Source organism: Chinchilla lanigera, unplaced genomic scaffold (assembly GCF_000276665.1).
Source record: "Chinchilla lanigera isolate Chin_1 unplaced genomic scaffold, ChiLan1.0 scaffold00036, whole genome shotgun sequence".
In the NCBI taxonomy this organism is placed as follows: Eukaryota; Metazoa; Chordata; class Mammalia; order Rodentia; family Chinchillidae; genus Chinchilla; species Chinchilla lanigera.
The window spans coordinates 21931720-21944136 of record NW_004955437.1 but is presented as its reverse complement, the minus strand read 5'-3'; the positions used below and the strand labels follow the sequence as shown (position 1 = coordinate 21944136).

Genomic DNA, 12417 nt, shown 5'->3' with positions numbered 1-12417 from the left:
CCGCGGCTCGGGGTTGCGGGCGTCGCCGCCTCGTCCGGTCTCGGCGAGGCCCGCGCACCTGCAGGGCGGCGCGCTCTCCCGGCCATGTTCCTCGAGCGGCTCTGGGGGCCCTGGCTGGGCTCCCGGTCTCCGCCTCTGCGGGGGCGCCAAGCCGCGTCGCCTCCCAAGGTAGCGGCCCCCCGCTCCTCCGAGAGCGTGGCGTCCACTCTGCCCGGCTGATCCGAGCCCCTCGGTTCCGGGCTCCGGGGAAACTTGGTCCCTCCTGGTGTCACGAGCTTCATGGAACTCCGCTGTTTAAAAACCTAGATAGCGTGGCATTCTGCGATTTCATGACCCTAGTTCGGGCTGGATGTTGACACTTGTAGAATGGAAGAGCAAAAGGTGTCGGAGTGGGGCCGTCTTTAACACACCAACTTGGTGCTCAGCGATTCACTGCTAGGTTCTCTTTTCCTTCCCGAGCCGTTGCTCTAACTTAGCGCTGTGGGTGTTGAAACGGCCTAGGAAGCAGGAGGGAGGGAAATCAGAGTACGCTAGCCGTAGAGGGGCGCGCCGGCGTGGGCAGGGCGGTGGTTCACTTTGTCGTTAGAGTGGATCTCGTTTGGCTCGTTTCATGGCAGTATTCGTTTATTCATTTGTTGTGCATGCCCTTGAACACCTACTGTGTGCTTTTACTTCCTCCTTTCCCAAAGCTCACGATTTTGAACTGCTGAAGACTTTTAGATAAAGGCCAAGCCAGGATTTTTTTTTTTTAACGTTGCTGGGAATAAATACTTTGCTTTTTTTTTTTTTTTTTTTTAAAAAGATACGTTCATTTTTGAAGCCTTTTTTCTTTAATTTAGCAAATACTTACGTTTGCCCAGCGGCTGTAAGCAAAACTGCTTACTCTGTTACAGTTCACAGTCCAGGAGGAGGTAATCACTAATTTGCGTAAACTCGTTGTTTAACGTGGAAGGCAGAGAGGTGAAAAATACTGAGAAGTACAGGGGGCCGCTCTTAGGGAAGCCGCCTTTAATTGAATATAATTTGAAAAGAAAACTTTAAAGGCCCTTCATGTGTAATTAGTACTTTTACTGAGCTTTCTGAATTACACTCAAGAAAAATTTATTTTCAAGTTATCCTTTTTTTAGTTATTGATTTATTTATTTTTGTCTTTTTGAGACAGGGTCTCGCTCTGCAGTTCAGGCTGGCCTTGACCTCACTTTGTAGCCCAGGCTGGTCTTGAACTCGTAACGATCCTCCTGCCTCAGCCTCCCAAGTGCTGGGATTACAGGCGTGCGCCACCATGCCCGGCTCAAGTTACTCTTCAAACATAGCAGAAACTGTGAAGCTTTAAGAGATTGAAATAGGTACAGATGTAATGTGTAGGAAAATTTGCTGTTTCATGGTGTGTGGGCTCAGTGAATAAACTGAGAGCCTTTCATCTCACTTTGAGTTGTTTTTTTTCATCCACCGACTTAGTGACATGTCTTTAATAAGGACTAGCAAGTTTGTCGTTCTGTGTACTCACATTGAGTTTTTCTAGATTGTAATGCTCAATGTAGGGTTTACAAGTTACATGAAAAATCTTGCATATTAACCCAAAGTCAGTGGTACAAGGTAGAACACTGTAAAAATAGCTATGTTTTGCTAGTCATATATTGCAATCTAGTTACTTAAAAGCTCCTTGTGTTTTAACTTGTCTAGCCTCTCTTCCTCCCTCCTTCCTTTTCTTTCCCTCTCAGACTCTCCCCTGCCCTCTCACAGCAGGCTTCCTCCCTTGCTGGCTGTTATTTGCACATATTTGATACTTAGTAGTAGCTGATTGATTTTGAGTTACTCTCTATTTCATACCAGCATCTTTTAGGAGAAAATTTATTATTCCAAATTTACCATTTTGGGCAAGTTTTGAGCTTGACTTGGAGCATGAAAGCTAACCAGGAATGAGTAGTGTATGTAACCTATCATGGACATCGCGGTTTTTTCTAATTAGTTCAGTCTAGTTTTCTGATTATAATTAGTTTTCTGATTAAGACTTGTTATTTGTAATGTTACCAGGAAAAATTAAAACATCATGTTAAAAAGGAAATTGCTGTCTATATCTTTGGAATGTCAAAATTAATCTGGCAATTCTTGAAATTGGTTTCTTGAAATTACAATCTTTTTGTTAATATAGTAGTAATAAAAACAAGGGCAGATTTTGGGAAACAAAAGGTTTTGCTATGTAGTTCAGGTTGGCTTTGAAGTCATTACATAGCCCAGGCTGGCCTCAAACTTGTGGCGATCTTCCTGCCTCAGCCTCCCCGGTGCTGGGATTACAGGTGTTCACCACCATGCCTGGCAACACTGTCTTATTTGATCACCGCTATGTTTTTCTTTTTCTTTTCTTTCTTTTTTTTTTTTTTTTTTTTTTTGTACTAGGAATCTAACTGAGGACCTTGCACTTGCCAGGCAGGTCCTTGTGCCACTGAGCTATATCTCCAGTCCCGAACACTGTCTTATTTGATCATAATATCACCTGTGATTTACACAGCTTTAGGAGGCTCATTAGCATTCTGATATTACCTGGCCAACTGTGAACAGAGCTTAGATTTAGCACACATTCCCTACTCTCCATTTTGCTACTACAACTAATGCTAATTTGCTGGAAAAGGGCTGGTCTTACCAACTGTGCCAAATATCAGCAAGTTTCTTTTATGTAGCTATTTACTTTCTATTATTAGAATGGTGGTATGTGTACTCAAAATTAGTTTAACATTCAACAAGTACATTATTTGAGTGCCTTCTACATAGTAAATGTCAGATGCATCATTGTGTCTTCTGGATTGAGCAAAAGATAAAATGTCTGTCCAGATGGAGTTAGCAGTTCAATAGAGGCAGACATTAAAATCAGTCTTGTGAGATCTAAATTTAGAGAATCCAATTTATTGAGTCAGGGAAAACCCTTACCGAGATGAGTCAGAGTGACATTTAAAGGATGAATGAGTTAGGTTAAGGCACTTTGCTTGGGACAAGGGTAAGAAGTCTGGCAAGTTTGATAAACTACAGTTGCAAGAACAATGTTTGAGGTTGATGTGGCTGGAGAGATAGGTAGGGCCAGATACATGTAGGCCACAGTATGGAATACAGTGTGTGCGTTACTTTAAAGTAACACTTAATTGAAGTCAACATTACCTACAAAAAAATTGGACAGATCAATGTATAGCTTGATGAATTTCACAAACATGCTTATGTACCAAGTGATGAGATCAGAAAAGTAGAATATAATTACTGCTTCAGCTCCCTTTATTTTCCAGGCACTTTAAAACTTATATAATGTACATGTACCTTACTTGTTTTTGACATGGAATCATAATGAGTATTAGGTCTTTCCTCTTCCAGTCATGTAATGTGTATGATATTCATCCTTATATATGTATCTTTTAAATTCTATTGCTGTTAATTATTCCCACTGTATACCTATAGATTAAAATTTATTTGTGAATTATCTTGTTGATTGATATTTGAATTGTTTCTCTTTGTAACTGTTCATGAACTTTGTTTCCTGGTTGATGTATGTGAGAATTGCTGTCTAGGGCAGTAGTGGTGAACGTATGGCATGTGTGTGACTATTTGTTTTTAAGACAAAAGATGTTAATGTAGGAATTGTTTTTTTCTAAACTAGAACCTCCGTATTCAGTTTTAATGCCAAACTGTTTTCTAAAGTAGTTTTTCCACTTTGTAAGTTCACCAGTCCACTGAAGAATTTCAAGCAGGGAATGATACCAGATTTGTTTTGAAAAGGTTGCTCAGGTTGTTACATAGGCAAGAGTAAGAAGGGATGTAGGACAACATAATGGAAGAAAAATAGTATACATTAAAAAAAGATTAGTTTTCATTGGTGACAAAATAATTCATAACTATCCAGTATCAGAACTGCTAGTGGATTCTGCTCATTATTAGTTGGTTATTGCCAACTAGTGTTTTTTTTGCATTGATAAGCAATTATACTTTGTCTATTTCTGTCATATTCAGGGTTTACAAAATGAGGCTGTACATTTTCTTTGGGAAAATCCACAGAAATTTCATTAATCTTGTCCATTAGGGCTAGTTTTACTCAAAGAGATTACACAGTGTAACATACCCTGTGCAGCTCTAATACAGCAGTAGATTTTATAATAGTTATAATAATTCATTTGGGCTTATAGGAGTACTTTGGATTGTAACAAGTTATACTATAATGTAAGAGCCCTATAGAGGTATACTGAAAGGTAACTTTTGAAACCCAAATGTTAAGAATTACCTTCCTAAGTTTCTGTTATGTTAGTATTTGATTATAGGGGTTGTCTATGGAAATGATTAAAACTATACTGTGTTTAACATGTTCCTGCTGGTTTGAACCACTGGTGGTACATGTCTTGACTGTCCTGTTGGATGGCTTGTATCACCGGGGTGCAAACGGATCAATCACTTTTATCAGTCTTTTTACTAATAAAATTAATAAAAAGACACCCAGTGGGACATTCAGGTATGTATCACCAGTGGTTCAAGTCACCTGGCAGCAAGACATGAATTATTGGCCAGTTGTGAATGTGTTAAATTTGTTTAGGCTTTGTGATTTTTGGGAGGGTCTTTTTCATGATAGAACAAAATCTCTCAACAGGTGTTTATATGTGCAGTACGGGTACTCAAGTTTGGTCACTTTTGATGTAGAATTTGATATAAATTCACATATATGGAGTCTGTTTAACTGTAGGACAAAGGGAACTGAATTTGAACTATGAAATGTGATGATTGGCTAAACATGATAATTACAAGCATTTTTATTTTATTTCAGAGTTTTCTCGGAGGCTTTTTTGGTCCTATTTGTGAGATTGACATTGTCCTTAATGATGGGGAAACGCGGAAGATGGCGGAGATGAAGACCGAAGATGGCAAAGTGGAAAAACACTATCTCTTCTACGATGGAGAGTCTGTTTCAGGAAAGGTAAATCTTTCGTTTGACAGAATTACCTAGTTGTACAATATTAGAATTAGTAATGAAAATTTCTATACTGTAAATTTGAATGATTTTGTTAGAGATGGAAATTTTTTTTCTCTGAAGGTCAGCTAAAAATCTTTGGTTAGAACATTTACAAGAAAGTTTCTTACCCTGGAAGGATGAATCTCGACTCCTGTTCTTGTTAAAGTAATAACATATGTGTGGTAGACAGCTTGGGAAATAAAATATGTACAGTTCCGTCATGGAAATAATTCACTGTTAAAAATTTGGGTGTGCTTCCTCTTGGTTTCTTTGCATTTATTATTGTATATGTATGTGTGTTACACTGAGTATCACTTGATAGGGATACATTTTTGACAAATATGTGTAGGTGGTTTCATCATTGTGCAGACTTCATTAATGTACTTACACAAACCTAAGTGCTATAGCCTATTACACACCTAGGCTATATGATATGACCTATTTAAAATTTTATTATAAAATTATTTTTAGTTTTTAAGCATTTTTGTTAAAAATAAAAGCACAAATACACACATAACATAGGCCTACACAGTCAGGATTATCAGTATCACTGTCTTTTGCCTCCATGTCTTGTCCCACAGGAAGGCCACCTTTGATAACATTGCCTCGTGGAATGTCGCCTGAAGGACCTGCCTGACGCTGCTTTACAATTACTATTTTTTTAATAAGTGGAAATTCACCCTAAGATAATGAAAGTATATTATAATAAATAATAAATCATAATGAAATTATTATTAACATCAACTGTTATACACTATACATAATTGTAGGTGCTGTATTTTTATGCACCTGGCAGTGCAGTATGTTTGTTTGCACCAGCATGACCAGTAATGCCTTGCAGTGTTATGGTGGCTAGGAGTCACAAGGTGATAGGAATTTCTTGGCTCCTTTAGAAACCCAAGGACAACCATTGTGTGTGGAGTTTGTTATTGACCAAACCAGCATTATGTGCTGTATGACTGAATATTAAACACACCTTTTCCTACTGTTGGATATTTAAGTAGTTTATGTAGTTTATATTATTTATGTCTTTGGCAATATGGGTATAAACTTTTCTTCAGATGCTATAGGATAAGATTATTTCAATAGAGTAGATTCCTAAAGTGAATTTTTGGGCCAAAAGACACAAGTATTTTGAGCATCTTAATACATATTAATTTGGAACATTTATGAGCATTAATTCACCTATGTTGTCTTGTTTCACGCTTGGAAGCATTGAATATTGCTTTGTCACTCTTGTTATTTTGACAGGCAAACTGATCTTATTGTTTTAATTTACATTTTTTTGCTACTAGATAGGTTTGATTCTTTTGGCAAGAGTATCGGTGGTGGGGTGTTTTTTTATATTGGGGGTCCATACTGTCTGTTTTTCTTTCCCTCCTTTTCTCTTCTGCAGCTATTGATGCTTAGTACCCAGAATGATTTCATTCACTGTGTGTTTCTCTCACCGTGTTTTTACTTACTGGAGAGGATATATTTGTGTTCATTTGTTGTTTTGGTATAATTCATATGAAAAAGAGAAGAAATGCTAGATGCATCCCCCCCCCACACACTTTTATTTATTTATGCCTCTCTGGACTTAACAGGATGAAATTGATCGGAGGCTGCAGTCTTATCTGAAGTTTTGGATCCTCATCTAGGCTTCTGGGTTTTGGCAGAAATAATTTCCTTACAGCAAACGCTATGATTGAGGTCCTAGTTTTCCTGTGCTGTTGGCCTGGAACCACTTTCTCCTTCTCGAGGTGCTTTCAGAGTCTTGCTGCATGGCTTGTTTCTCTCACAAACAGTAGTTTGCTTTGTCTTTAAGGCCAGTGGGGGAGCACCTCTCCCACAGTCACCTTCTTTAAAAGGGTTACCTGGTTAGATCAGACCCACCCAGGATAGTCTCCCTTTTGATTAACTTAAACAAGGACTGATACTGACTGTGTCCACCCGTGGTCAGAGGGGATCATGAAGATTGTATACACCACAAGAGCTACTACAGAGTTGTGCTTCCGTGCTCATGTAGAATTTTCTGCGACTACATACTCGTGGTGCAGTTATGTCCTTTTGACGTAACCCCTGGGTTTTTCCTTTGTTTTAAGCTTTACTGAAGTATAAAGTAAAATTTATTCCTTCTAAGTATATTTTTTAAAAATTTTAAAGTTTTATTGAAGTTTAAAGTTTACTCATTTTAAGTGAACTTAAAATTCTTAGTAAATTTATAGAGTTGTGCAACCATCACCACTATCAGAATCATTTTCATTATTCCAGAAAAAAAATTGTACCTTTAGCAGTTACTTTCAATTTCCCCTTCCCTTGGGCTCTTGTGACCACTAATTTACTTTCTGTTTTTAAGAATTTGCCTAATTCTGGATATTTCACATCAAGAGAATTATGTAGTATGTGACCTTTCCTGACTGGTTTCTTTTACTTAGTGTAATGTTTTCAAGGTTCATTCCTATTGTAGTATGTATTGTCTGCATTTCATTCCTTTTTATTGCTGTATAGTATTCTATTTTGTGGCCATACCACTTTTTTATATTGCTTTTATGTATTAACCAGTTGATAGACATTTGGAATAGTTCCACTTTTTGGATTTTAGAAATAATGTTGCTGTGACATTTTTGTGTAGGTCTGTTTTCATTTCTCTTCTACATGTAAGAGTGAAATTGCTAGGTCTTAGGTAAACTTTTGTCTTTCTAAGAAATTGCTAAAGACCCTAGGAAGTTTTAGTTGTTTTATTGCTAATTGGGATGATCCAGATGATCCAGAGTCCTACACATTTCCTACTTCAGACTTGGAATTGGCCATATATTTCAAGACTGCTGTCTATATAGGCTAGGAACTCACGGCTAGTTGGTCATTGTTGCTAGGCTTTTCAGTGGATAAATGTGGGAGGAGTGGCATTTTATATAATTTTCTTAAATATATTTTTATTCTTATTTATATTATTTAAAATAAAATACGTTAGGGATAATCATTCCCACTTCCGTTTCAGAACTACAAAGCTTTTTTGTTTGTTTTTACTTTACCTCTTTTATATTTGTCTTCTAAGCCAAGAATCCTAGTTTTCAAAGATACAGGGGAAAATGTAATTGGCATATAACATAATTTACTCGTTGGTTTTATCCTACATGATACAAACAATACTTTCAGAATAACAGTACTAATATTATCACTGCCAGTATGATTATGAAGTTAGCTAAATACTTTGCATGTACTGTTTTCCTCCCGTTTCATAAGTGTACCATAAATACTACATCGTCAGCACACAGTCATTCTATGCTATGTGCTCTTTCTCTTAACCCTCATTTAGTCTTGGTTTGTGAGTAACTATTACCACTGTCCTTATGTCTTAATCTCTTTAGTTGTTTATTTATTTGATGTTTATTCTCTAGTTACTAGAGTCTAATAGAATTCTTGGAAATGCTCATGAGAACAGTATTTGCGTATTGATATGGCTTTTTTGTGTCCTTTCTACTTGAAAATCAGTTTTACTGAACATAATAACCATGGCTTTCATTTTCTTTTTTCTTTAAATTTTTTTAACTGTTTAAGATTACTCCCTTGTCTTCTGGTGTAAAGCTTTGTTGACAAAGCCTAATTTTATTTCCATTATAACCTGGCATGCCCTTTCTGCCCTGATACCCAAAGGAGATCTCCCTGTCCCTGTGTCTCTTTCTCTTCCTCTCCCTCCCTCCCTCTCTCCAGTACTGGGGATTGAACCCAGGGCCTTGCATACGCTAGGCAAATGCTCTGTGCTTTCTCTAAATTGTTTAATTTTTTTCTTTAAAGATAATTTTCCTGAATTATAGCTATTTAGTATTTGTTCCACACTATTGCTCTGGCCTTCTTTTTAAGGGATTTGTTGTTGATGTCTTCTGGTGCTGGGATTTGAATACAGATTCTGTGCTTGGTAGGCAAGCATTGTTCCATTGAGTGGCGGCTCTAGCCCCAGGGTTTGGTTCCCCTCCTTCCCCTTCCCTCCCCTCCCCTCTCCTCCCCTCCCTCCCCTTTCTTTCTGTTTTTTATAAACCAAGATTTTATTTAGTACGAGAATTTGGAGCTCATTGAAGATCCAAGCCCTAACAAGTAGCTTAAAAAATAAAGTTATTTTTCCTGTTTTGATCCTTAATTGTGTCATAAGAGAGTCTGTATTACACAGGAAGACAAAACACATTTTTGAAATAAAAGTAGTTTTTCTGTGAATGAAAACAGATATAAATGCTTCACTAACTTCACCAGTAAAAGTTATTGTCATCTTTGTTTACTAGGTTGCTTGTGATCCCAAACAATAAAAGTAAAATATGAGGTTTTATGTTTACTGAAATCTGAAATAATATGCTAGGAAAATAAAGATATGGTAAACAGTGATATAGAGGAGGGTGGACCTCACCAAGAAGCATTAATAGAAACGACCAACTGTCTTTGGTGGCAGAAAGCAACTTAGCCAGGATGCCTGTTGTACCATTGGAGAGGAGATAAACTGATCACTTCACCTTCTAGCCAAATTAAAATGCTATTTTTCAGTCTTGTTTTGCTTGATACAAAACAATGACTGTACCTAGGATCAGTTATTCCTCCTGTTTCTGTTGCTAAGAAAATAACTTTTGTAACACCTTCTACCTATATCCCAGACTTTCTTGGAAAACATATTTTAAGACTTCCTTATAACTTAGTTCTTTGGTTTTATGCTAGCACACATTTGCTCCACGAATGCTCTTATTGGGCCGGGGAGATAGCTCAGTGGCACAAGCGTGCCTGCCTGGCAAGCACAAGGTCCAAGATTCCTGGTACCAAAAAAAATGCTCTTATTCAGTCCTTCATTTTCAGGACTTGTAAGCTAAAAACAACCAGATCTCTGTATCCCATCTTCACCAACATTCTGGTTCTGAATTTGCAGCTAACTATAGGGCACTGCCTCTCTACCAACTCCCCTGTGCATGTGTACTTACATATGTATAAAACTACACAGTAACTCAAGTATTATTTATACAAACATTAAATAACCAAGCATCGAAAACCTGATAAAAATGTTAATTACCTTAAAATGGTTGAGGTTCTTTTCCCCCTTAAACAGTCTAAGCCAGAATGGGTCTTTTGAAGACGTACTTACTTTTATTCCAGGAAGCATGTGATTGATTCCCTGTCAATGAACTTTATTTCCAAACAGAAATCCTTATAAGCAGAGCCAGTCTATATTAAATTGTGTGATGGTGTTAGTCTTCAAAACATCTTTTTTTTTATGTTAAAGAGAGTAGTTTAAAAAAAAAGCAGCATATTGACATCACAAACATACAGCAAAGCAAGAACATAAAAATGATACAGGGTTTCAAGACAAAATGATATGAATTAGGAGTGGTTGTTATATTACATATTGTTATCTTCAGCTATGTTGCTCAGATTACCAGATGTAAGAATGGAAGATTGTTCAAACCATTAAAGAGAATTAAAAAAAAGTATTAGATTAAAACAGATAATACAGAGTTTCACTAGACAAGATGGTAGGAATTCACCAATGGTTGTTCCATTGTATGTTGTTGTCTTCAAGTCAGTTGCTCAGATTACCAAATATAAGCATGCAAAATTAGTCAGAATATAAAAAATTTTAAGCATTAACTGTTTCTTTCAATATACCATCAGACATCAGCAGCATAGTTATCCCAGCTATCCATATATATTTTGTCTTCCTTCTTTTTTCTTCTTTCCCTCATCCCAGTTGTTCCTTCCTTAGAGCAATTTCTTTCCCTTTCATATCATCCTATTGTATGTTTTGAGTTTTATGTACTCTTTCAGGTTCCTACACCAGGGAGACAATATGATGTTTACACATGTGGTTCCAATTTATTTCACTTATGAGTATGGTCTCTAGTTGTATCCATTTACCTACAAAAGCCTCGAGTTTATCTTTTTTTATATCTGAGTAATACTCCATTGTATAAAAATATATCTTTTTTTATCCATTCCTCAGTGGATGGGCATTTGGGTTGTTTCCAAGATTTAGGTATAAAAATTGTGCTGCTATAAACATGGGTGCACATATATCACTGTGGTATGATGTTTTTAATTCTTCTGGGAAAATGTCCAGAAGGGGAATAGCTAGGTAAAGTGGGACTTCTAATCGTAGTTTTGTGAGGCATCTCCAAACTGATTTCCACAGTGGTTTCACCAATGCACACTCCCACCAACAGTGCAGTAGGGTTCCTTTTCCCCACAGTCTCTCCAGCATTTGTTATTGATTAATTTCTTGATGATAGCCATTTTTTTCTGGGGTGAGATGGAATTTCAGTATTGTTTTAATTTGCATTTCTTGAATGACTAATGATGTTGAACATTTTTTCATGTATTTATGCACCATTAGTATTTCTTATCTGAGAAGGGTATATTCATGTCACCTGCCCATTGTCAAATTGGGTCTTTGAATTTTGGGGGCCTTATTTTTTTTTTAAAATTCTTTGTATGTTCTGGATAGAAGTTCTTTGTCTGAGGGGCAGTTGGCTAAAATTTTTTGGGTTCCCGGGTTTTCTTTTTACTGTATTGGTGATTTCTTTTGATGTGCAAAAACTTTTCAATGAGATCTCAGTTGTTGATTCTTTAAAATATTTCCATGCAGTTTGGTTTTTGTTCATGAACTCTCTGCCTACCCCTATGTCTTCAAGATTTTTACCTACTTTCTCTTCCAGTAGACTTAGTGTTTCTGTTTTGATATTTAGATCTTCGGTCCATTTTGACTTTAGTTTCATGTTTCCTTATTTATCAGCATTTGAAATCTTGTTTGAGTATCTTTAATACTAAAATCTTTTTCTTAAATCTTTTAAAATTTCTTTTACTTTTAAAAATTTTACTTTTCCTGCCGGGCATGGTGGTGCATGCCTGTAATCTCAGCACTGTGGAGGCTGGGACAGGAGAATCACTATGAGTTTGAGGCCAGCCTAGACTGAGACCCTGTCTGAAAAAACCAAAATAAAACAAAATCTTCCTTTTCCTGTTTTTATTAAGATATGATTGTGTTTATTTGCTCCTGTTGTCTTCCTAGTTTAGCCTTCATTTCTAAAATGATTTTTACTTTTATTTCTAATTTTCTGATTTTTCTCATCTTATTCTGACTTTGGGTCATTTTCTTAATACCTTTCAACTTGTTTTAAGTGGGGTCTTTTTTGGGCATGTTGAGACAGGGTCTCACCATGCAGTTCAGGTTGGCCTTAAACTCACTATGTAGTGCAGGCTGGCTTTGATCCACCTGCCCCAACCTCCCAAGTGCTAGGATTATAAGCATGTGCCACCACATCCAGCTCAACTTGCTTTGGAATGAATTAGAGTTTTGATGTGTCCTGTCTATAGAAATGTTAATCTTTCCTTCTCTTTTAAAGATAACTTTATGTGGAATTTGACCTGGAAATTTTTATGTTAGTCATTTTTATGTGAAATTATTTTTTCTGAACCTTTGAATGTTTTGA

At 36.8% G+C, this 12417-nt stretch overlaps 1 protein-coding gene across 3 annotated transcripts in view; it reads left to right on the top strand.

Moving 5' to 3' along the window:
* Nucleotides 1-12417, top strand: part of Vps26a (VPS26 retromer complex component A) — a 33778-nt gene that overhangs the window by 752 nt on the left and 20609 nt on the right. For 2 of the 3 annotated variants that reach the window (XM_005390094.2, XM_005390095.2), the window contains exon 2: nucleotides 4793-4942. In XM_005390094.2, the coding sequence (XP_005390151.1) occupies nucleotides 4793-4942 (150 nt within the window). Of the gene's footprint in view, nucleotides 169-4792; nucleotides 4943-12417 lie in introns of all 3 variants that reach the window. The other variant, XM_013516941.1, reaches the window with a different exon arrangement.